This window comes from Idiotropiscis lumnitzeri, chromosome 13 (genome assembly GCF_059441095.1).
Source record: "Idiotropiscis lumnitzeri isolate Australia: NSW breed Sydney's pygmy pipehorse chromosome 13, RoL_Ilum_1.0, whole genome shotgun sequence".
NCBI lineage: Eukaryota > Metazoa > Chordata > Actinopteri > Syngnathiformes > Syngnathidae > Idiotropiscis > Idiotropiscis lumnitzeri.
This window is the reverse complement of record NC_142403.1, coordinates 1,974,934-2,000,189: the sequence shown is the minus strand read 5'-3', so window position 1 is coordinate 2,000,189 and position 25,256 is coordinate 1,974,934. Positions and strand designations below refer to the sequence as shown.

Here is a 25,256-nt window from a genome sequence, read left to right as displayed (position 1 = left end):
GCGACAAATATTTTTGTACCTCTTGTCGGCTACTTTCATGAGGCGTTTAAATCCTGTGCGCGCCACTGTAACCAGAGGAGCTGAATCTTTCGCTATGTGCTATACTATTGTGTCCACCTCTGAGACGGTCTCTCGTATGGTGTCGCCTCCGTTATGGGCTGTTGTCACTTGTCCAACCTTGCTTCTCCCTTTGAACTTTTTGCAAAGCTCCAAGTCAACAGCATGGTTGTGTTGTGGGTGGTGAAAAAGAAAAGGTTGGACGCGCTGTTTCGGGGGCTTACGATGCACTTTGTAGTTCATGTTCTTTTGCTCAAACATCGTCTTTATGGAACTCAAAACATTTCCAAACGACAGATGTCGAATTTCTTTTCGGGACAAGCGCGACAGGAACAATTTCAACAAACGGTACCTCGTCTTCAGCCGTGTCAGCCGCTTCTTGATTTGAATCGGGGGGCTACGAACACGTCTTCTGTTTACTTTCTTGTTCAGATGGGTAGAGTCACGTGACTACACGCGCTGTAGCCGTCTTAAAGGGGCATGAACATTGCCGCAGACAGAAAAGACTTTTCTTTTTCTTTTTTTTTTAGACACCGAATTTACCGACATGGGCAAAATTATGTCAGTCATTGTAATACTTTTTGGTATCTGTAAATTTTCGCCCAGCCCTAACCCCCATACAGAGGTATGTACCGAACCGTGACTTTTGTGAACCGTTACACCCCTATTGACTAATATTGAAATTTGTTTGATGATCTGAAATATTTATGTGTACATACATACATACAAAAAAGGAAATCAAGGAAGGGGACAAACACTTTTTCACACCAATGTACATACATACATAAATTGCTGTGAAAAATATTTGCCCTCTTGCTGATTTATGTGATTTTGCATACTTATCACTCACAATGGTTTCATTTCATCAAACCAATTTCAATATCACACTGAGACAGCCCAAGGATATCTAAAATGTAGTTTCTTAATGATTTTATTTACCAAGTGGGGCAAACAATAGAAACCTATCTGGCCCCATTTGAAAAAGTAATTGCCCCCCTCAACATAATAGCGAGTTCTGCCACCTTAGGCACCAATAATGGAAATTAAACACTTGCAATAATTGGTGATGAGTCTTTCACGCCGCTGTGGAGGGATTTTGGACCACTCAATTTAGCAGAATAGTCTTAACCCAGCCATATTGAAGGATTTTCTAGCATGAACTGCCCGTTGAATATCATACCACAGCATCTCAATTCGATTTAAGTCCGGACTTTAAAACGTCAATTTTGTTCTTTTTTAGCCCATTTGGGGTGGACTTGCTGGTTGTTTTGGATCATTGTCCTGCTGCATGAACCAAGAGCGCTTAAGTTCGGACGTTCTCCTTCAGGATCTTCTGGTAAACAGCAGAAGGAATTTTTCTGCCAATCACAGCAAGTTGTCCTGGTCCTGAGGAAGCAAAACAGCCCCGGACCATTACACTGCCACCACCATGCATTACTGCTGGCATCATGTTTTTTTTTTATATCAGATGCTGTGCAATTGTTACACCGGATATAATGGGCTGCACACCCTCCAAAAAGTTCAATTTTTGACTCAACAGTCCACACAATAGTTCTCCAAAAGTTTTGAGGATTATCAAGAGACTTTTTTGCAAATATGTAACGAAGCTTTGAGTCCTTTTGTGACAGCAGTGTTTCTTCCCTGGGAAACCTCCCATGACTTTCTTGTAGCGGAGTTGTGAACACCGAGGCCTGCAGTTCTTTGGCTGTTTTTCGAAGTTGTTTTGTGACCTCCTGGGTGAGTTGTTGTCCCACTCTTGAAGTAATCTCTGTTGGCCCACCACGCCTGGGAAGGTTTGCCACTGTTCCACTGTTTGTGAATAATGGCTCTGACAATGATTCGCTGGAGCCCCACAGTCTTGGAAAGGGCTTTGTAACCTTTTCCAGACTGATTGATTTCCAACAGTGTAAAAAAATAAAAAAAAATAAAATGGAATTTCTTTGGTTCAGGCATGTTGCCTACTTTGTCTAACAGATTCTATTTTAGTTATTTCTTGGTTGAACAAAGGTGGTGGTTGTGTGTTGCCTGTCAAATTCAACTCAGCTTCACCAAAACTATCTTGAGTCACAGTTGCTTGGTGATTTAACAAAGGGGGGCAAATTACATTTTCACAGCGGGCCAGGTAAGTTTGTTTTGTTTTCGCACCCTGGTGAATAAAATCAGCATCTGGAAACTGCATTTTATTTATCCTTGTGTTGTTTCAGTGTGATATTAAAATTGGTTTGATGAAATGAAACATTTGAACTCAGGAAGGGGGCATATACTTTTTCACAGCACTACACACAATACGTAAGTGGTATCATGTATTTAAAGACAGTTGTGTTTACACATACCACTTCAGTACCAGGGACCGGGTAGAAGGGAGTTCCAAACAGCTTTCGTCCATTAATGAAAGCCTTCATGATAAAGTTTGTCACTGCAAGAGTAAAAAGAAGGTAATAAATATGCATTTACGGTATTAAAAAATGCAGCCACTTGCAGCTGCAGCCAATCACTTGAAATAGTTCATTGGTTTATCAGAAGCAAAATTTCAACAATGTTTTATTAAGGGGTAAGAAATACGTACTTTTGCGAGAAACTCCGGCACCGAGATTATGATTCAAATCAAAAGGATCTGAGTGGAAAAAAGACAAGTCGGTACAAACAGGTCTTTATACTGTTTTAAGCATGTTAAATTAGCTAAACGTCCATTTTCTTTAAAGCACCTTCAATAGCAATGCATTTGCTTGTCCATTGTTTTTCAAAGGTCGTGAGACGTTTCTTTTGACGGATGCTGATGACGTGCTCTTTGAAGTCAAACTCTTCAGTGTAAAAGCGCAGGAGGCCCAACCATAGCTCACCCACAGATTCCGTGTTGAGTTCCACCTGAGACAGATGCTGCCGCATGCGCTGTGTGGACAGTAGTAACAATTTCCACATAAAAGTGAACTAAACATTTTTGGGAAATGTTTTTTTTTCAAGTTCAAAAGGTAATAAAGACTCACCAAATCTTCAAGATCATCAAAGAAGAAGGCATTCCAACCATCTACTATTCTCTGGGGAACACTCGTTCCGTCAAAGATCTAAAAGATATCAATAATGAATGTGGAAAAAATTTTAAAATAATGCTAAACTTTCATCTTCACCTTTAAGTACCCAATACATTCAGTTGGTATTGATAATTAGTACCTCCTGCAGGACTGGGATGACTGGAGGCTGCCTCTGTTGCAGAAAGTAAAGCACCAGCAGGATATATGCATAAGATGAGAGACTCCCTCTGGATGCATCTCCAATGTCACAGCGCTGTGAGCACAAAAGTCGAGTTGTGACAAGATAACACAAACAAGAGTGCGAGGGAACGCATTGCGACACTGAGTGTGCGCGTAATGTGTGAATGCTCTGACATGCAAAAACATCCATCGGCAGATGATTCGTCCAGCCCCAAGCAACATTGTTCAAAAAGACATTTCATCTTCATATTGACAATTTTATTTGCCTTTTTCATCGATTTAAACTCTTATTTAAAGGTGAATTGAATGTGAACCTCTATAAAAACTCAGTCTTCGGTAACAAGCTGATCATTTATTATGTTAATGTACAACATGGCCCTGAAAGTTGACGAATTATGGTTTAATTCTTATTTCAGAAATGTTAATTCAAATATTTTCACTATATCTTACAAATACCGTATTCTTGCAAAAAAAAACAAACAAAAAAAAACATTTGGTTGATTTCCCCTCTAATGTGCTTAGTTTTGTATTGCTCACATACCTTTGCAAAGACCTTCATCATATATCCCAGGAACTGCACACGTTGATCCAGGGTTGCATACAAAGCCAGCATTCTGGTGTTATGTTGAGCCTACCACAAAATAAGTGAGGTTTACAACATTTTACTATTTCTACAAAAATAATGGCAAAAATAAGAATAAAACCGTCTAGATTCGGTTTCTGTCACTCACTAGGGTGTTGTAGAGACTGATGTCTCCCTCCAAACCACTCTGCCTGTGTTCAAACTTCACAATAGGCACTTTTGCTGTTGTAATAGGCAAGATGTTCCTCAACCCTTGTGTTGGAACAAAATTGGAGAACATATGAAGTCAGATTACAAGTTATGAGAACCATTATGGTGATCTATGCAAGGTTCGAGTTATGACATCAGCGTTATGGGATCTTTATCACAACAAATTCAGTGGCATGAAAACGAATTTGTCTTTTCAAATATTTGTAATGTTTTCTTCCATTTTCCCTTTCCAATGTTTAATTAATCCGTTCAAGCACAGTGCTCACCACAGTAGCGAGGCAAGGCAAGGCAGTTTTACTGATATAGCACATTTCATACACACGACAACTCAATGTGCTTCACACAAGCAGACACGACACGGATAAGCATTTAAAAAAAACAGCTGTTACCAACATTCAAACGCAAAGAAGAGAACACAAAAGTAGCTTAAAAAATTACTAAAATGTAGGTTGACAACATTTAAACACATTAACAGAAAACCTAAAAAAACATTTAAAATTAAAGAACTAAACGTGGATTACTAAAATATCAAAAAGGCAAAAAAAAATGATGTTTTCAGGACCTTAATCAAAGGTTTGAGAAAAAGGTTCTTAACCTGGATTTAAAAGCATTTATACTCAGCAGTGTTGTTTTCGTCAACGATGACGATGATGAAAATATTTCGTTGACGCCTCTTTTTTTCATGACGATAACGAGACGATGATGAGCTAAACGTGGCTCTTTGATGACGAAAACATGACGTGACGAACATGAATTTTCGTTGACGAGACGAGACAGGACGAAATTCTTAGCGTGTGGTCAGACACGTTAAAAATTTCTAACATCCATTCCTATTGTACATGTAATCTGCCTTTCAAAAAAAAAAATTGCCGGTGCAATCGATCTTCGTTTGGGCACGCCCGCCACCGGGACAACACGCAGGGTGCAAGTGTCGCACACACCGGCACAACAAAACACGAACACGTCTGCGGTCATTATCCGATCTGACAGTCGAATGCTCAGCAGCGATCTTATCAACCTTCTCAGGAATATCAGATGCAGTGTCATGAGGAAAACAGAGAACCTTTGGATGCTTTCTGCTGCACACTCAAATGAGACTGTCACCTGTAATCAGTGTTTGTGGCCCTGTAGCTGATCTCATTTGCTGAGAGGGTCGGTTTAATAATTTTCACCAGTTTTGTGATGCAGCAAAGATTGCTGGTCAGTAAGTATGGCAAACCTGTTTCTCAATCCAATGCACGTCATTTGTTTTTGTTGTCCATAAGATGTTTTTCTTTGTCTTGGCGGTGCTGAAGTCCAAGACTGAAAGTAACTGCCCGCTAATGTCACTTTTTTTAACTGCATGATAACGAGCAGAGTTGTGAATTTCATATCTAAACTTTTGTGGCAGGCAGGGATTCGATAATTTATGAGCAAATGTAATCGGTTGGGTAATGCAGCGTCTTGAAGCACATAACTCACAGCCTGAACTGATCATCAAATATTAATTCACCTGCATGCTTCTTTAGGACTTTAGCAAGGCCTTCGATGAGCTCCTTACAGTTCAGCTTCTGTACAGATAATACAATTCAGCACAGATTATGAAGCAACACATCTCTACTCCCAGCAATGACGTATGCGTTGGTAAATGTATGTATTCGTACCTCTGCAGTTTCATGACCCTCTAGAGTCATGCAAATGTCAAGGTCACTGTCATGGAAACCGAAGCCATTCTTGGAGGATCCAAATAAACACAGCTGAGCTTTATCTGCAGAGTCACATGCATTACAAAAATTTGTGCCGCAAAGCATAATGTTCAAAGCGATAGCAATATACAACAATCCACAACAGAATTACCACTTAATTATATCTAACACACAAACTGTGTCAAATATTCTGTCTTTACAATGATGTTCAGTTTTGATTGAACTGCCAAGAGAGTTTTGCTCGTTATTAGTATGATTTTAGTTTGCGGAATGCAGTCAGGACCATAAATATTGGGACATCAATACAACCCTCATTTTTATGGCTCTAAACACCACCATGATTAATTTGAAATGAAACAAACAAGATGAGTTTTAACAGCAAACTTTCAGCTTTGATTTGAGGGTATTTCTATCCAAATCAGGTGACCGGTGTGTGAATTACGTATAACAGTTTGTACGCATGCTTCCCTTTTACCAACGCAAAGGGACATCAAAGTACGTGCTAATGGAACAGGTTCCCATGTATTTATTGATTATGTGATTGCTGACAAAAACAGTAGGATGAATTATGAATTTTCCGGGCAATATCATCCGCTCATATTCGGCCAAATGTTTCACTCATTTAAAGGTGCTTAACTGCAGATGGAAAAAAGCTTCCTGCAAAAGCAACCAGAACTTTTGAAAGGCAAAGAAGGAGATGTAAGGCAATGGCCAAGCATGAGCATGCATTGCATTTGCTCAAGACAAAACTGAAGGGAAAATGCCCCAAGAAGAAGCAGGAACTGAAGGCAGTTGCAGAGAAGGCCTGGCAGAGCATGAGCAGGGATGAAATCCCATGTCATGTAAGATTTGCGTTTCAGGCTGTGACTCAATACAAAGGATTTGCAACCAAATATTAAAACGTTTCATTTGTCCCATTATGTACTTTTAGTCCCTTAAAAAGTTTTAGGAATCTGCTGTATACGTAAAGGACGCCAGCTTGCAATGCACGAGAATACGTTAGCAATACCTCACTCCATGCAGCCTTCAAAAGAGGGTGCTGGTTGGCGATTTAACGGCCTGGTCTTTTAGCTGAGGGGTCAGTGCACATGACTACCAGCCTGTGACGGAACAGGTTCAAAACCCAAGTGGTCTTGGACACAGAATCACTGTTACATATAAAGAAATGTTGGAACACCGACACCATGGACTTGATTTGGATGTAGATAATCCTAAATGAAAGTCTGCAGTCAAAGCGCATTTTGTTCGTTTCATTTCAAACCTATTGTGGTGGTGTTTACAGCCAGAAAGATGAGAATTGGACAGATGTCCTAATATGTATGGGTCTGATTCTGTGAAAATGAACTGGTTCACCCTGAAAGATTTCTAACATTTCTATCTACTAAGCATGTTGTCATTGTTCTTACCATTGTACTCCTTCCTTATGAACCTTTCCAGACTGGCAAGGATCTGCTCTCTCTTCTGCTGCTCAGCATGTGTGGGTGCCAATTCATCTACAACATTGGAAAAAATCAGTTATTCTTGTGATTCACTAATATGGAGAGGCTTGACAGGGGGCAGGAGTAATATATAGCTGGCTGTAGTGAAAACATGAAAAATGCATTGAATCTGGTTTAAAAACCTACAATTCTAGTTAATTAATCCATTTTATAAACTAAATTCTATGCAGGGTAGTGATAAGAACAGGTACGCGCTCTCCACATGGCCCTGGCAATCCACGAACAAAGCGTGTGACGGGTTTTCGAGCAGCAGTAGACCAACAAGGCTGCGGGGCCGAATGGGGTGTTTACCCTCCCCCTTAAAGTCCGCGCTGACCAGCTGTCTCTGGTCTTCCACAGATCTTCAACAGATCGCTGGAGCTGAATGAGGTCCCATCCTACTTCAAACTGTCTACCATCATCCCCGTCCCAAAGAAATGTGCAACATCAGGATCGAATGACTAACAGTCTGTCGCTCTGACATCTGTGGTCATGAAGTTCTTCGGACCCCTACTAGACCTTCAGTTTGCCTACCGGGCAAACGGGTAGGTGGATGACGCAGTCAACATGAGGCTGCACTACATCCTGGAGCACCTCAAAGGCACAGGGACCTAAGCAAGGATCTTGTTTGTGGACTTGAGTTCTGCATTCAATAACATCATTCTGTTACCCCACTCCTCCAAGCTTGTCTGCCGACATCTGCCAGTGAATCCACAGCTTCCTGACAGCCAGGACACAACAGGTAAGGCTGGGGGCGACATCATCATTAACACGTACCACTACTGGGGACCCTCAAGGATGCATCCTCTCTTCTCCCTCACTAACGGCTGCACCTCAACGAACCCACCTGTCAAAACACTGACATTTGCCGACGAGTGGAGTGCACTTTGTGCAGTCAACACCTAAAGCTGAACACGCTCAAGACTGGGGAGATGGACTTTAGGAAATATCCTTCACCACAGCTGCCCCTAACATTGTCCAACTGCCCTGTGCCCACCGTCGAGTCCTTCAAGTTCCTGCCTGAAAGGGGAGCCCAACATCAACTCTATCCAGAAAAAGCAAAGGATGTATTTCCTGCAGCTGCTGAGGATGCACAGCCTGTCACAGGAGTTGAGACATTTCTGCACAGCAGTCATAGAATCTGACTTGTATTCCTCCATCAGTTAGGTTTTGTGCAGTCACAAAAAGTTAGGACAGCGGAAAAAAGTCATCAGTGCTTCCTCTACCCAATTTTGAGGACGCGCACACTTCAAGAACAAAGACAACGGCATGGAAAATTCTCCTGGACACAAACCTCCCTGGCCATCACCTCTTCCAGCTCCTCCCATCAGACAGGCACTATCGAACTATACATGCCAAAACCAGAAGACATTCAAACAACTTCTCCCCTCTCACCATTAACTCCCTCAACAGTGGACTCAAACTCTATAGTGGCCCTACGTATGTGTTTGCCAACTTTGCACACCCCTGTGGGAGATTATTACCACACAGATAATTAAAGCTTCAGCTCTCTACATAGTTGAACAACGGTCATTGGTCATACTCCACAGCACTGACACTTTATAGAAAACAACAATTTTCTTCATAATTTCACACCCATAGCTGCATTACAGCTAATGGTCACATAAGAAATGCTGCACTTATGACCTGCATTATATGCACCACTGTCATAGAATTGTAAATATCGCACCACTGACCACTTTAACTCCGTTCTTATGACTCTCCTACTGTTGCACAGATGTCATTGGGTGGTACTACTGCATAATGGTACCCTTACATTATGGAAAGACTTTATATACTTATATATCATGTCATACTTTCTATACTTATATATCATGTCATTGTCTTTTTTTCATGCAGCCGTAGTTACAGAGCATACAAATAAGCAAATTCACAGATGAGCTCAGATTGTGTCCCACTGTAGAAATGGCTGTATTTATTGCACTTCAAGCTTTTGCTCAAACTAAACGCAACTTAAGATGCTTATTTTGGCTCTCAATTGCTTCTTCTCACAGCCATGCATATCGCTTCAGAGTTTTTGCCCCCTCGCGCTCTCTCTGTCTCGCTCTTTCGCTCTCTCAGTAAAAGGGCCAATACACTCAACAGCATTACAAGATTTCATTCATATTTGAATTCTGTACATGCGGCGCTTGACCTGGTTAGGGCAGCCAAAAATACACTTTCAGTTGTTTAGTCCCTTTTTTTAATTTATATTACACCATATAGAAAGTTCTTTGTTACAGCCCCAGCTGTTGTGAAATGTGGTATATAAATTAAGTTGTTTTGGATTGTAAAACTTTTCATCCTCCGTCCCAAAAAAGGGCATCCATCCGGTCTCTTCGTCCCTGGGAGGAAATGCCCATCTCTCAGGTTATAAGGTCGTGGCAGGTAGGTCAGAATCAGGATTTTACGCAGATCAATACTACTGGTCAGTCCCTATGTCTGTTATTTTCACAAATTTGAAGTGCAAAAAAATACATTACTCTCTCTTGATACAATGTGAATAACTCGAAAAAGTTAGGCTGTATTTTTTCCCACCCTCAACATTTTTGGGGGAGTTGCCAGTACGCCGCTTAACGGAAGCAATATTCACGTCACTCCAATGAGAGCATTGAGGCCAATTTTTTCTGTAGACCGAAAACATTTGGGTTTGACAAAACATTACTATGAAACAAAAGAAAACATTTCAGCTTTTATTCCCATGGATTCCCATCTGCATCAGATACCCAACTTCAACGACAGCATTATATTGTAACGAAAGGTCATTAACAAATGGAATGGAAAGACTTACATAATCTAAGGGGAAAAAGACAACATTCAAATCCTTAGTTTGCTATAATTGTGTCAATAATACGGCTTACTGACTTCACCAAACTTTTTCATTGCTCTTTTGTGGTTCTTTCCCAGTCTTTCAGCATAGTTCCTGTTGTCAACTGTTGTTTTTCTCCTTGGGCTACCTTTCAGTGCGGCTAAGGATATCAATTGTTTTGCTCTTATTAAGAACATTCCGGATGGTTGTAGTGCTGATAGGCAATGTTAAAACACACCTGTAATTTATACACTTTTGTTCACATAAAAAAATGAGTGAGTTCAAACAGCAGCGTGTCAGATGCAGATGTACAGTTAGTTAATACCTGAAAATAAAAGCTGAAGACATGATCTTTTCATCTTTTCATTCATTAAGAGTTACACGGGGGAACAAAAGCTGCAGGACTATTTGCGTTAATGTTTTCCCTTCATGAGTTAGCAGGCTAGTTAGCATGCAGTGCGTAAAATGAAATCATAATGGGACAACTATGAAATTCTATGAAAACTCACAAATACGCACAGTGGCACAGTTTGCAAAGCCCATCAAGGATCTCTCTGAAATGGTTGTTCATTGGAGGCAGAAGCTTCAACTCCAGCTTCTTGAAGTCATCGGGACACTCATCTTTCAGGTGACCATCTCGTTTGCAAATACTGCACACAACATTTGGAGGCTGAAAAAGAAATACAAGGGAAAACTGAAACCACAGAAATATAGCAATTTACGATTGGTTTGCAAATGGTCATTGTGGAAAAAACATAATGGTCTTTCTTTATTACCTTCCCGCCAGTGAAAATCATCTTATCAAAGATATAGTGATGTTCTTCTGATGATACGATTCCCTCTTTTTCAGAAAAACAGTGTTCCTCATCCTCACCCTTTACTTCTTCATGCAGTAAGCCATTTATGGAAAGGGAAGAGTGTTCAGAGGTTTTGTTCTCTTTGCTGAGAGACATAAGCATGAGGCTGCCATCAAGCTTCTTCTCATCTTCCTCTATGGACAGATCTGACCGAGTTTTATTGCCGCTCACAATTTCACCATCATCCTTTGATTGTTGGAATGTCATTTGAATGTTCTCATCAGGAAACTTAGTTATGTTAGTCTCAATCCTGTTAACACAGATTGATACAGCTTCCTTCTCTAATCGGGACAACTTTGACCCTTGATTGCCGGCCATCTTGCTTTTCTGGTCCATCCTGCCTTCTTTCTGTGGGCATGCAAAGTATTTGTAAGCTGTGCGGAACCGCTCCTGTATATACTCAAACACCATTTGGCTGTTCAAGCTTCGTGCAACGTTCCGCTTCAAGGCAAAGGGATCTTGGTGAAAGAAACAGAGGCTTGAGTCAGTTTTTGCTTTTTTGCTTTAGCAGATATATGGACTTTGGCACTCACCTTCTATAGCAAGCCGGCGACGAGGCCAGTTCTTCATTTCCCGAGAGAGTACTGCTTTTAAACGGATGCTGATAATGTATTCTTCCAACGCAAATTCAAGAGTGTAGAACCGCAGGAGTTCCAACCATAACTGTCCCAGTGACACATCTTCACTCAATTCAAATGTCAGCCGAGCCTTGAAAGAGGTCAATTTAGACAGATGTTCAAAACTGGCAAAAATAAGTGAAAAGCTCTGAACTTCTGTTAACAAACATCACAAATATCTTCACAAATCAGACTCACCAAGCCATGTGAAATCTGAGCCTTATCGGGTTTACTGCGCTCTGATTTTGAGCTGCCTTCCTCCTTAGCATCATTTCGATTCTCAACCTGTCCATCTGCGGATCTCGGTCTATGCTCCCATTGCACATACATGTCTGACTGGATTACAGTCAGATGATACTCGTCCACACGTTTCACGTCAAAGCCATCAATCTAAAAGCATAAACCCAAACAATAATAAAAACGTTGAATATCAATAGAGTATACATTAAGGCTGGCTGATATAGCCATGAAATCAACTTTCAGATTTCATTTTTTTTTTTTTTTTTACACCATACACAAGTTTTCTTTTTTTTTTCCCTCTTCTGGGATTTACTTAATTTCTCCCGATAGCTAACGTCCCCCCCCACTGACATTTATTGTCATTAACTTATACAAAAACAAGTGGTAAATTTCTTTTTCTTTACAATTAGACAGTGGATATAAAGTCTGAGGCCCAATCCCAATAGCACTCTTTACAGCTCATCTTGTCCCTTCCATCTTGAAATACAAACAATGGGCATATGGCCCTACAGCACGGAGACAAAATATAATGAATATCATATTGGGTTAACATATGCTGCACGCAGTCACACTCCGACCTCCCTAGATTCTAGATACCGTTTGTTTGCAGAAATGACATCAACGAACGAGAAGAAGCGTGAAATATATAAAAGTATGTAATATATCATGTTCGATAGAAGTGTCGGATGTTCTATATTTTGCTACAATTACATGTTTTGAGTTGTGGGTTGAAATGCTCTCGGTAGAACTGGCTGTCAGACCAAACAACAATGCTAGAAGCCAGCAAGTATAGTACTGTTGATTCTCAATGGCAAGACAAAAAGATTTATTAACACGTGAGATTTCATTAGATATTTGTAGGTGATTGTAATCAGCTGTGTTTCAAAAATTGCTGCTTATCGTTCGCTGGCACGCGGTCGGGGCTAATAGCATCGAGGCTATGCTGCTTCTGAATTATTGGGCATCCGTTTTTCATTGTTTCTTTGCGTAATCAATAATGTAATCTAGTAATGTCGCGTCTGCTTAAGACACAACCTCCACGCGGCTTGAAGTGATGGCGTAGCGGATCTAGTGTGTTCCAATTTCCTTGGGGGATTGTTTTTTCACCCTTTGTCTTCACCTCCCCAAGTTAAAGGGGGAGGGGGAATAATGGGATTTGGCTTATGTCAACCCTTGGTCAAATGCAAGCGTGCATTCACCTGTCACCATTTAAAATGAGTTTAACTAACCCTAAAACCCTGTTTTTGCAGGCTTTTAAGCCTGAAGGTTTTGGGCTAACACAGACTGGTGCACGCCATATTTTGTCTGAATGTAGCGTCTGTATGGCCTTTTTTACTCATTTTGTTAGCTCGTGGGTTTAATTTTAGAATTAGAATTAGAAATCCCTTTATTGTCATTGTACTCAAGTGTGCAACGAGATTAGATTAGCGTAATGCGACAGAGAAAATTAGTATCTAGACATGCATGAAGAGTCCGATGTAATGGAGAGAAGCTGAAATACTTTTCAGCCTCGAATAATAAACAGGAAATATCACACTTTTTTTTTTCTATGTGCGGCCCGCCAAGGTTCGGTTCATCAAAGTGCATCAAAACCGGAGTGCCAGTGCGTGCTCTAGGTCCTCTGACTTGGGACACCACACTGTGTTTGTAAATGAATGGGAACTGAGCGCACTCCACTCCAGAGTAGTATACAAGCGTCACAGCGAATTTTTGAACGCGCTCCCGTCTCCTGTAGTCTCGTGGGCGTAATGTGACTAATAGAGTGAGTCCCCGTGCAGGTACAAGAAACATTCTAGCCTACTAGTTTAATTTTGTGATATCAATATTGAGTTGAAAACACAACTGCACGTTTGTATGCGCTATCAAAAAATATATTGAATATCATATTAGGTTGACATATGCTGCATGCATGTGTGACACCGTTGCTATTTTTAGAAACCGCAAGGATACAGTATAACTGAAATATCGACAAACCCTAATGTGGACACACTAGGAAACAATTTTTTTCTGGCAACGCATTTCCACACTATGGACAGCGTGGGACTTGATAATACAGTATTGTGTTGCATTTATATTCTGACAGTTTATTGGTAAAAACTGTTTGGTTTTTTTTCAAAGGGATGCATTTTAATGTTATAAAGGGCTCCTAATCACATTGGTGTGTTGTCATGTCATGAAGAGGAAGTAGTTACAACGGCTATTTTTCACCACTCAAACACAGTCACAAACGAAAAGCACAAATCTCAGTCAAGTTGTCCGTTTCATCTCTGCAGTATGCCTGTAATATTGTAAGCAATGAAATCTGGTGTTTGACAGGAAAGGGAAGAAAATATTCACTCTCAATGAAGGTCAGCATTTAACCATTCATGTGGACCATACATTCTGAAAACCACCCATATCATAATGTAGTAATAACCAATGGTGCACATGAGACTTTTGGCATGGTTGTCAGGGGTTGTTGTCAAGGTGCCCCTGATTACTGCAAATCTGGGCGAGGTTTGTCAGTTTAATATAACTGAATAAACGTTTTTCAGTTTTGTGTTTTTTTTATTATCATTAATAATGTCCTACAGTAAAAATATTAGTAAACAATTGGAGAAAATTCTGTGTTTCAGAAGTGAACATCAAATTTGGAGCCCATCGCATTAATCACTATTCAAGAAGTAGCTCTCAAGTTTTAAAAAAGGTTGGTGACCCCTGCTCTGGACAGATAGAACAGGACCCATGTCAGCTATGTGGACAAAAGCCAAATACACAAAGCTGCAATATGCATGATGAACTTTGCTCTGGCTGTGGCTGAGACATTTTTATAATCAACAGGACAGTAGCGGTACCAAGTTATGCGTAACAAAACATACCCAATGGCCCAGGTAGACGGGGAGGATTGGCTTTTTTCTCTGCTGCAAGAAGAAGATGACCATGAGCGCGAAGGAATACGAAGGGATTCCACCCTCGGCCTGACAGTCAATGTGACACAGCTGCGGATAAATGACAAAGCAGTTGACTTTTCAGGCACCTCAATAAATGTTAAGGGACCACACAACGTTAAGAATACATGAACAATTAAAATACTATGGAATTAAAGTCAACTGTCATTTTTTGACTTAAGGCAGAAAAAGTTAAAAGGTAGACACCACATTACTGAGAAAAAATAATAATTCAATTAACATATTCAAAGATTCAGTGAAGTCCAGTAAAGTCAATTTATGATTTCATACTTTAACAGCTTTGTCATTTGTGTACTCACCCTTGCCCAGTACCGGAAAGCCAGCACCAAGGGAACCAACCTAGGTTCCATTTTAGCCAAGGCTGCCATGTGATTTGTGGTGAGACAAGCAACATCATTTCCTGCACTCACTCTGCAAATCAAGCCACTGTAAATTGTGAAAAAAAAAAAACAAATACGTCAGATTTAATTATCAATTTGTCAAATGCAACTTTATTTAATTAATTTTGGGAAATTATTGCCTTAGTTTTAGCTGTATTAAAAGTAAAAGCAGTTTTATAATTGTTGCTGGTTTTTGGACATTTTCTTAATAGACTGTGATTTACAAATAATTGCAAAAAAAAAAATCAATTATATAACGACATAATATGCTGAATACTAACCTGGAATGCACTGAATACAATGACAATGGCATTTATTTATTTGCTATACTGTAGAGTGCAAGTTATTATGCACAACAAGGGGGCCCGCCCCACTATTTGAGAAGCACTGACATAGGGTAAGATATATTTTTGTTCATTTACGGATGTTCACTTATTTCCCTCCCTAACCGATTTCATGACAAAAGCCGTCATGATTATTGGTGAGCAGCAAAAATTAAGTTATTGTGGTGCCAAAAAGTGAGTCAAAAGAAGTATATTGAAGAACATCAGGCTGTTCGATTATGAAAAATTATATCACAATTATTTTAGTAAAAATTTAAATTGTGATTATTCAAACGATTAAGAAAAGTCACATTTATTTTATCTTGAAATTTAAAAAAAACGGAGCAAAGGTAAAAATTTGAGTATGACTACTTTGTATAAACATGTATTTGCTATGCATTTACTTGCCATAGAGCTGTTATAACATCTATATTAACAATTTCTAAAGGACTCATGTATACGCGCAATAGTATTAGATGTAAGAAGAGTACTATTTTAACAATGTTTTCTATATAACAGTTTTATGACTAACAATGTATCCCTTAAATAATTGTTTTTTATTATGATTATGCCAATTCTGTAATCATTGAGTGTAATAATCGCAATCGAATTTCGATTAATTGCACATCCCTAATAGAATTCTTAGTGAACATACTTCTTGAAACTACACAAAGTTTCTGAGCATAAACAAGGACGTCCACAAATGAGGGATGTGGTTTGTGACAACCAAGATTAAATGGGCCTCAACTTCGCGCAGGCCATATCTACCAATTTTGCATAATTATGGTTCCCAGATGGGCGGCGATGTGGCTGACTTGTTAGCACAATGGTATAATATTTCAGAAGAGGTTCGATTTCGGCTCTGGCCTCCGTGTGTGAAGTTTGCATGTTCTCCCCGGTTTCCACCCACATTCCAAAAACATGCACGATAGGTTGATTGGACACCCTGAATTGCCACAAGTGTGTTTGTGAGCACGGTTGTTTGTCTTTGAGTGCTCTGCGATTGGCTGGCCATGAGGCCAGGGTGTACCCCAACTTCTGTCCGTAGAAAGCTGGGATAGGCTCCAGCATGCCCGCAACCCTTGTGAGGAGAAACGGCTCAGATAATGGATGGTTCCCAGAATGCATTGCGTGGTGCAGTAGTGCAATTTAATTAAAGGAGGTCGTTAATCCTTGTTTTATGCGTTTTTGTTACCAGTAGTTGATTGTGAAATAATTGTTCAGGTCCCACTCATATTCTCATATCAATGATAAATAGGCTGAAGTGTGGAGCAGTTTGTCATTAATAAAAATAAACAAGAGTAATATATAAATATTTTTTTATTCCAATTTACTGGTCATGCAGGGGTGAGTGGATGAAAAATGTACTTGCATAGGAGAAATAAGCTACCATTTAGGGACAGTCTGGAGCCTGTTAGTATTATACACCTCAATGTATTATTCTCGAGAAATTACAGCAAATCTTTTAACGAAACACTCTCGGAATCACCAATGTTTTACTTTAATATCAAAAACATGAGACGGCAGTAATGGGTTGAACCCTCACTGACCTTATGATGTCACGACAGATGATGGCAGGAACTTTGGCATGAAATTCTGACACAACCTCTGTAAATTCAGCTAAAAGTGTAGAGATTAGAGTTAAATTGTTTTTCGTTTCTTTTTTTGTTTTTATTACAAATTAACTAAAACATCACATACATACACAAATATTCACAGCCATTGTCATGAAGCTCAAATTAATTGATTAGCTTATTTACTGATAAGTCTGAACGAAAGGCATGTTTGAATGAGACTTACTGCTGTTTTTGAGGATGTCAAGCACTTGAATCAGGACTTCCGGTTGTGTCATCTAGATGCAAAATCATTTTGAAAAACAATGTCTAAGACTTCAACTGCTTGCAAAATTGTATCATATAACAGAAAAAGCCATGGCAGCTTCACACATCCAAAGAACCTCTATGCATTGACATAATTCAATGTGTGTCTAGTGGCAATATGCATGCTACACATGCATTTTACAACATTGTGTGGATATATTTATAATTTCAAGTGTACCAGTGTAGATGGGGATATATATATATATATATATATATATATATATATAATATTTTATAGTGCATAATGCAGTTTGTACCAGTCCTTTTATTGTGTGTGTGTGTGAAGCGGACCTTTCTCCTCCACCTTTTACAAATTAACAAACTGGTCATGAGGAAAGGTTTGAAAAACTTTATGAAGTGGCCAAATCTACTTTCCCCCCTCACCAGATGAAGTTATCCATCTACCCGTCTTTCTTTCTGCCTGTCTCTGCTGCATGGTGCACAAGTGGTTAGTATGTCCCCTTCACATTTCTTGTGCTTTGGATTTGAATTGTGAGTGCTCAGGCTAAATCGCTGGCTGATTTGTATTTTTTTTTCATTCAAGTTTTTTTTTTATCGTATGTATTGATAATATGAGATTATAATAGTTCATATCTTACTTATAATTATCTGGTCAATAATTATCAGGCATTCAGGCAATTTAACTCTTGCAGAACCCGAGTGAGCAACCTCATGCTGGTCTAAGTTGAGCAACATAGAATAAGAAAAGTTGTAAAAATGTAAAAGATTTAGAAATTGTTAATAAAGTCTGTTTTAAATATAATTTTTATGTGTAACTTATTATTTTTGTTATCCATAATATTGTGAATGATACAAGGTGCTCATGTCATTTGGTTTGACAAATCATCCATCCAAGACATCAGAGAACATATTGTAAAGAAATATTTTGGGTTTACTTTCCATAGAGAGATTTCAGCAACACCCAAGACCGTACAGTAGAGGATTAGTAGAATATAAAATGGATGGTCTACTCTACACAACTAAAGCTAGTTTTCTATTTGTTTTATTCTATTAATACAGTGAAACCCCGGTTATCGCGGTTAATGGGGACCGAGACCACCCGCGAAAACTGAAAATCCGCGAAGTAGCGGTGCCCCTTCAAAAATGCGAAAAAAAAACCTATACAGGTATACAGTATACCCCCCTGTATACAGTACACCATATAGAATACGGGTAGAGAGAGAGAGAGTGAAATTCATGTTATAACAAAAAAAACCAAATTATTATTAAAACTATTTTTTTATTCCCCAGCCATTATTTTTGTATTTATTCAATTACTTCTTTTTGTATTTATTTAATTACTTTGACTTTTACCTGCTGGTACGCCGTCCGGTGTGCCCTGTGAAATGAAAGGTGGCATTCTTCATTTATTTATTTATTCATTCATAACTGACAGCCTCGCGCTCCGCTCGTGCCCGGGCGTAAGAGGTGCTCCTCTTTGGCTTAATTGTCACGCACGCCGGACCTGCTCCCCCGAAGCGTGTCTCCGTTCGGTTGAACTCGGTTTCATTTCGCCCCGCTCGTGCCCCGGGCGGAAGGTGCTCCTATTCGGCTTAACTGTGACACACGCCCGCCCCCCTCCCCCGGAGCTTCCATTCGGTTAAACACCGCCCGTGCCCGGGGAAGGTGCTTCTATTCGGCGTAACTGTCACGCACGCCGGCCGGCCTCCTCCGGAGCTCTCGTACGGTCCCGAACGGAGTGACATGTCGCCCCGCTCGTGCCCGGGCGGAAGGTGCTCCTCTTCGGCTTAACTGCCACGCACGCCGGCAGGAGCTCTGGTACGGTCCGAACCGCGCGTAACGTCGCCCCCGATCGTGCCCGGGGGAACGTGCTCTTCTTCGTCCACTCTCCTCTTCACCCACGCTCTTCTTCGGCGCACGCCGGCCGTCTAACCGCTCCAGCGCCCAGTCGTGCCGCTCGGCGAAACTACAATGCCCCCGCGGAGCGGAGCGAATGGAGAACCCCGATCGTGCCCGGGCAAAAAAGTTTTTCATTTTTGAACATTTTTTTAGACCCGCGAAGCGCTGAACCCGCGAAAGGTGAACCGCGAAGTAGCGGGGTTTCACTGTACTGGTAACTACGTACTCTAAATGGACACAGTTAAGACAGTACCCCACTTTCACTGGCTTCTATGTAAAAAAAGCAAATGAGGAACTTATTGCCATGTCTTCTATTATGATTGACTGTATAAGAGGTCTTAGTTTCTATTACTGAAACTAACAGACTTACTGTGGATGGGTGGATGACGTCAATGTTGACATCACTTGTCTTAAAGGCAAATCGGGTAAGACAAGAACCGTAGAGGCTTAGAGTGCAAGCTGGACAATAAGGAAAACAGACATTGAGAATATATTAACATGCATAACTTTTCAGTGTCAAACAGACATAAAATATGTATGTGGGCTTTTGAAAAGCGGTGAAGGCACGGCCCCCAACTAAAAAGTTCCTGCTACAACTTCTGGCAAAAATTATGGAATCAGCCTCGGAGGAAGCCCATACAACGGTTTACTTTTGTAGAAAAAATAAAATAAAAATCACAGCATGACACAAAACAAAAAATTTCAAATGGCAACTTTCTGGCTTTACAAAACACTAAAAGAAATCAAGGAAAGAAAATTGGTAGAACAAACTAAACCAAACAAAACAACAGACATTATAAAAACAAATTCAGTTTGGAGGCTATAAAGATACACTGACTCAAATGACTCCTAGTTGGCTCTTTGCTGAAGCCAAGAATAGACATTTCACTCTCCAAAAAGTCCTGGGTGAGATATTTTCAATAACTCACGAGGAGCAAGAGGAAGATGTTTCTGAAGAGGAAGATGGGAAGGAATGCAACCAAAAGTACGATACTCTTCAGATGACGAAGAGGAAATCCTGCACGCTGCCAAAGACATTTTAACAATCAGATCTAATCTGATGCAGGTCTTAGTTTTGGGAATGCAAATTTAAAGGCGGATTCCATTGTTTTTCTAACTCAAAATTGTGTGATTCTATATTTCTTTCCTTCTTCTTGTCTAAAATGTAACTGTTACAAACAGTTTTTTCTTAATTTGTTTTTGTGTTTCTTTGAATCACAAAGTTTCCATTTGAAATGACTTCAGTTTTGCGTGATGTCCGTCAACTGTTTTTTTTTCTAAAAAATTCCTGGCGATTCCATATTTTTAGCAGGGGTTTGTTGACAGAAAATGTCTAGCCAATGCCGAGCTGTTTAATGACCTCCAACCTGAGAGATGTTTCTTTATGATGTCCTCCATCCGAAGAACCACAGCCTTTCGATGCTCAAAGTCCTCCTCGGAAATCCCATGCTGCGTGGCTGCTTTCAGAACAGCTGCATCAATGGCTCTTAGCTGCGAGGAATCGGGGTGTGGCAGGGCACGCAGTTCGTTTTCCTCTTGTTTTTCCTAAAATATTAGAATGAAAATAAAGTTTTACATTAATCTAGTTTCCCCTTAAATGAAAAAAAGATTTTCCAATGGAAGCGTGACAAAGAGGTGAGTGTTTAGTGACATACAAAATGTTGCATTCACCTACCATTATATTCTTCTTGTGTCTCTTCTCCTTTATGTGTTTGTGCGCTGCTTGAATGTGCTCAATATGAACCGAACACAGCTTGCATATGTATTGATATTTTGGGTATTCGGGGGATTGCTGTGAAAACAAAGATTAATAAATGTATAACCCGCAAAACTTGCCTTAAAACAAGTGTGTACAATTTCAGTAAATCATGTTTGAATTTAGATACTCAGATTTCATTCAAGGATTTAAATTGGTCATAATTTGTGAATGACTTAACATGAACAATTTAATCATTGCTGTACTTTCAAAAGTCTGTGGATATAATCTCTGCAAAGACGTTCCTCTGCTTGTCGGAGGCCGAGCTGTTGCTCCGTCAGCGATCCTTCCATTGTCATTGGCCCCACGGATGTGCTCCCTTCAACAGTGTGATGCATCAGTGCTGCAGCTTTCAATGCTAAAAGAAAAACAGCACTTTTATTAGCAGGGCTACATTTAGTGGGAAAGAGTTAAAAGTCTAAAATTTTCTTCCAACCCACCATGATGCTTTTTATTTTCTGGAGCGCCAATGAGAAACTATTCTTGGGTCCTAATGTGTACTAGCCAGGCAAAACAGGTCTCTCTCTTTACAACTGATCTGTTGTCTGTGGAAAACACTCCCTTGAATAAAGACGTAGTGCCCAACAATGGATTTGGGCCAATAAACATTTATTTCCCTCTTTCCCTAGAACTTGTTCTTCCAGTCAGTCTATTTAACGTTGATGAGCGTCTTTTCCCTGTATATCCAATGAAGCTTTACCTTCCGCTTTAAAATTAACATAATCTTTTGGGGAACTGTAGTTTTCTTTGTTGCACTTAGAAGAGTCGGTATACTCTCTCTGTGCAGCTTCCTTCACTGAACTGTGCGAAGATTTGCGTACTTTGGGATGAGACTGCGTGTTTGACTTCACAGGACCTAGAGAATTTGTCTTTTTGGTGATGTTGACACCATGAAGAGGAAAGCCCAGAAGGTAGACCACTGAAAGTCAAGGTAAAAGGTGGGGACAAGTCAAATGCATGGTAACATCTCGTTTATAAATTTCACATATTATTACAAAAAGTTCTGCTGTCATTTATCTAATTTTATGTCGAAGAGCCGAAACTGGTGTTTTTTTTTGGGATAAAATGGCATTTATTTTGCTAGAGCAAATTTTTGTCAATGGGTATTTACTACAGCATTGAACAAGCCTTGTAACTTTACAGTTTACACACATTTCCATCAATTTAATAAAATATAATGGGAATGATTTAAACTTTTGTTTCTTCAAAGTGTTTTTAAAAATCACAAGTGAATCTTTCATCAAAACAGATCAATTATAGATGTCTCAATAATCGTTTTATAATCGAATCGTAGTAAAAAAAAAAATCAATATATATCGATATCGACCGATATGCCACATGACACGAGATAGTTTTCAGTCATATCACCCAGCCCTAAAACCTGTGTTCTGCACACACTAAAAATCACATCCGGGACATTAAACTGCGAGCCACATTTCGATTGTTTTGTTATAGGATAGGCTGACCCTTTGCAGTATTTAACAATCTGCTCAGTTTTTCTTGAAAGTTATGGAAATTAATATTTGTTTTCTTTATATTTGCTGTAACAGTTCTAAAGGCGCCGAGGGAACTAGTTACTAATGTAGCGACACTGCGCAACACTTAGTATTAAATCATATTGCAGGAAAATGTATGTGCTCAAAAACACAACACACATCATTCATGCTATCAAACACAAAGCTCGAACACGATTTCGGTAAGTGGGCGATTTTTAAAGTTACATCAAGCTATTGTGGGGGAACACGCCTTAAAAAGATTCAACACCCGTATAAACATAATTGCAATTGTTTATTCGGTTTTCATGATTGGGAAAAGGCTCAAACAGCATTTGAGAACAGTCAAGTTAGCAGAACTTTCAAAACATAAACACGAGCGCGCCTCACGTCACAATAACTAACTTTGGAGTGCAAGACAAACATTTTATGGCAAAACGCATGTCTCGTGTTATAAAAGATGGTTTGAGCTCACTTTCTGCGGAATACGTTGTCGAGAAAGCTAAAAACAAACACGTGAAAAAAAACATGCGGCTCACTCGACAAGCTAACGGGAAATAAACAATACTAGTTGTCAGACAGCAAGCCTTCAAAGGCATGATCGTCGGCTTTGCTCTATAAAAAAATATAGGTGGGTATAAACTTACTTTCACGCACTGAAGTCGATTTAACATTATCATTTGGCTGCCTTCATGGTTCTGTTCTACATGTTTTGGCGAACCAAAGGCCTGATCAAATCAGCAGCACTTGACGCTCTGTTCATACATTACACCATTGCATTGTGGGAGCGGCAATGACGCAAAAAGAGGGGCGTGTACGTTGATGCGTTCACTTCCTCGATAATGTCGGTTTTCGCACACCTCCCTGGTAGTTGCGTTTCTGTGTACAAAAGAATAATGTCATGGCACAATGTAAATAAATAAATAAGAGAAGGAAAGATAGAAAAAAAGCAAGTCCACATTTGAGTTGACATCCCCCACTTACGTCAGACCTGGCATGACAAATCAACCAATGAAAAGGTTCATACTTGTTTTTTTTTCACCTCAGAAATGAATTTGGCAAAACAGTGAGTGCATTTCTTAATCGAGTACCAATAGCAAAACACCATGGTTCTCCGGCAAAAAGCATTTTCTCTCTCAAAATCCTTCGTACATTTTCCAAGAGTAAATAATTCTGTCACTGCATGTAAGTGTCACCAGAACAATGTCATTGTGTACAGATAAGACAGTCAAATTGATGAGTCACGTTGTCAAAATAACAGTGTACTTTGGAGGGATGTTCTGATGTAGACCGGCGCTTATGGTTGGATGAAAAATTCTGTATTATAAATTGAAATTGACACAATCGTGATGTTGATTGCAAGAGACTGGGCAAGATTCACTTTTCACTGGCGTCGGGCCAAAACCTACGTCCAAATGTGGTAAATTTCACATTTCTTTTCAAAAATCTAAACGATTAGTCAGTGAGTGTTCATTGGTGGTTGAAGGACCACTTCATTAAATGAGAAAGGGATGCGGACAGAATTATTCTTTTATGCAGCAGGATGAGACGCGCCTTCTCCTGGTGACAAGAATGCTATGCTTTCCTGCCCCTAATTTAACGCAAACCAATGAGCCTATCACCAGTCACAGCTCCTCTATGAAAGTAGGCAAGACTGATCATACTCCGAAGGTGTTTGGCTCATATTTGCCCATGAATTGTCCATCACATGGTCAAATTTATTAACACCGTTATCACACCACAGTAAGCAACGCTTTTACTCATTAGATGGCAGCTACCCTGACACACTGTCCCACCTGACTCAAACCAATCAGGAGCTTGCATAATTTAGGTAATACAGGTGAATGAGTATAACAAATTAAACACATGAACTCAGATGCTTGCACAACACAAATAATATATACAAATGTTAAATCTGCAAATATGAATAAATAATATATTTTAACAAATTAACTTAAGTATATGAATTAACTTTAAATGTATTTTATTGTTAAACCTAATAGTATAAATTCTGACTAACTTATGAACCATATATTCTTCCCTCTCTCACAAAAAGAAACATGCCCCTTTCACAAACAGTTAATTGACAATAGCGTGAACACAGAGGAACAATTCAATCCAGCACATAGTCCTTGAAGTACTTAGGAGGGTGAATTGCACATCTGGAGCACAAAGAAGAAACAGGCCTGGCTTGAGCTACCAGAGGTGTTAACACATTACAAGAGGAGGAAACAGTGCCAGACTGGAGGGACGGAGGGGCCACTGATGTTGAAATACGGCAGCAGGCATGTCAGATTTCTTCTGAGCTGCATTAGTAAAGGTTTAAAGGGCAAAGCACCAGACAATGCAGTCAAAGGGGGAAGTTGAAGGTGCATAGAGGAGTCATCTACAGGTGTTTTATGTCCATGATCGTGGGAAAATCCACCTCCGGCGTTGCTTAACTAAACCCTTTTTTAAAATTTGTCACCTAGCAACCCACCCCAAAAATGGGGATCTGGCCAGGCAGAGGGTTAGACCATTTCACCCTGGGGACAGACTGCCCAGCTCTGGCACTGTACATATCCAAACTTTCACCTGGTTTGTGAGGAGGAGCATTCACATTTGTCTGGAAGAATGTCATGTCATGTCATTATCCATACCGCTTATCCTGTACAGCAGTGGTGGGCAAACTACAGCCCGGGGGCCCATTAAACGTTTTAATCTGGCCTGCCGAACTTGAAAAAAATTTCATGAATAAACCTTGTTAATGTTTTATTTTCGAAATACTGTGGTTTTTCAAAGACACATATATTGTTGTAATGCTTTTGTTCACTTTTATTTAAAATCAAATGTATTTCAAAAAGAGCTCCTGGCCCGCCCCCTCTGTCAAAT

General features: G+C 39.8%; 1 protein-coding gene across 3 annotated transcripts in view; it reads right to left on the bottom strand.

Annotated features, from left to right (window-relative positions):
* The window catches only part of tut4 (terminal uridylyl transferase 4), a 43,569-nt gene extending 20,336 nt beyond the window's left edge, over positions 1–23,233 (bottom strand). For 2 of the 3 annotated variants that reach the window (XM_088312986.1, XM_088312988.1), the window contains exons 1-23: positions 21,333–21,728; positions 21,099–21,250; positions 20,812–20,928; positions 20,504–20,681; positions 19,507–19,595; positions 17,197–17,248; positions 16,947–17,016; positions 14,993–15,119; positions 14,604–14,723; positions 11,704–11,895; positions 11,422–11,596; positions 10,808–11,346; positions 10,551–10,701; positions 7,151–7,237; positions 5,703–5,806; positions 5,552–5,609; positions 3,998–4,101; positions 3,808–3,897; positions 3,226–3,339; positions 3,042–3,119; positions 2,763–2,946; positions 2,624–2,671; positions 2,391–2,473 (exon numbers count right to left, since the gene is read on the bottom strand). In XM_088312986.1, coding sequence (XP_088169112.1) covers positions 2,391–2,473; positions 2,624–2,671; positions 2,763–2,946; positions 3,042–3,119; positions 3,226–3,339; positions 3,808–3,897; positions 3,998–4,101; positions 5,552–5,609; positions 5,703–5,806; positions 7,151–7,237; positions 10,551–10,701; positions 10,808–11,346; positions 11,422–11,596; positions 11,704–11,895; positions 14,604–14,723; positions 14,993–15,119; positions 16,947–17,016; positions 17,197–17,248; positions 19,507–19,595; positions 20,504–20,681; positions 20,812–20,928; positions 21,099–21,230 — 2,892 coding nt within the window. In that variant the 5' untranslated portion in view covers positions 21,231–21,250; positions 21,333–21,728. Of the gene's footprint in view, positions 1–2,390; positions 2,474–2,623; positions 2,672–2,762; positions 2,947–3,041; positions 3,120–3,225; positions 3,340–3,807; positions 3,898–3,997; positions 4,102–5,551; positions 5,610–5,702; positions 5,807–7,150; positions 7,238–10,550; positions 10,702–10,807; positions 11,347–11,421; positions 11,597–11,703; positions 11,896–14,603; positions 14,724–14,992; positions 15,120–16,946; positions 17,017–17,196; positions 17,249–19,506; positions 19,596–20,503; positions 20,682–20,811; positions 20,929–21,098; positions 21,251–21,332; positions 21,729–23,032 lie in introns of those variants that run through there. The other variant, XM_088312987.1, reaches the window with a different exon arrangement.
* Positions 23,234–25,256: the final 2,023 nt, after the last annotated feature.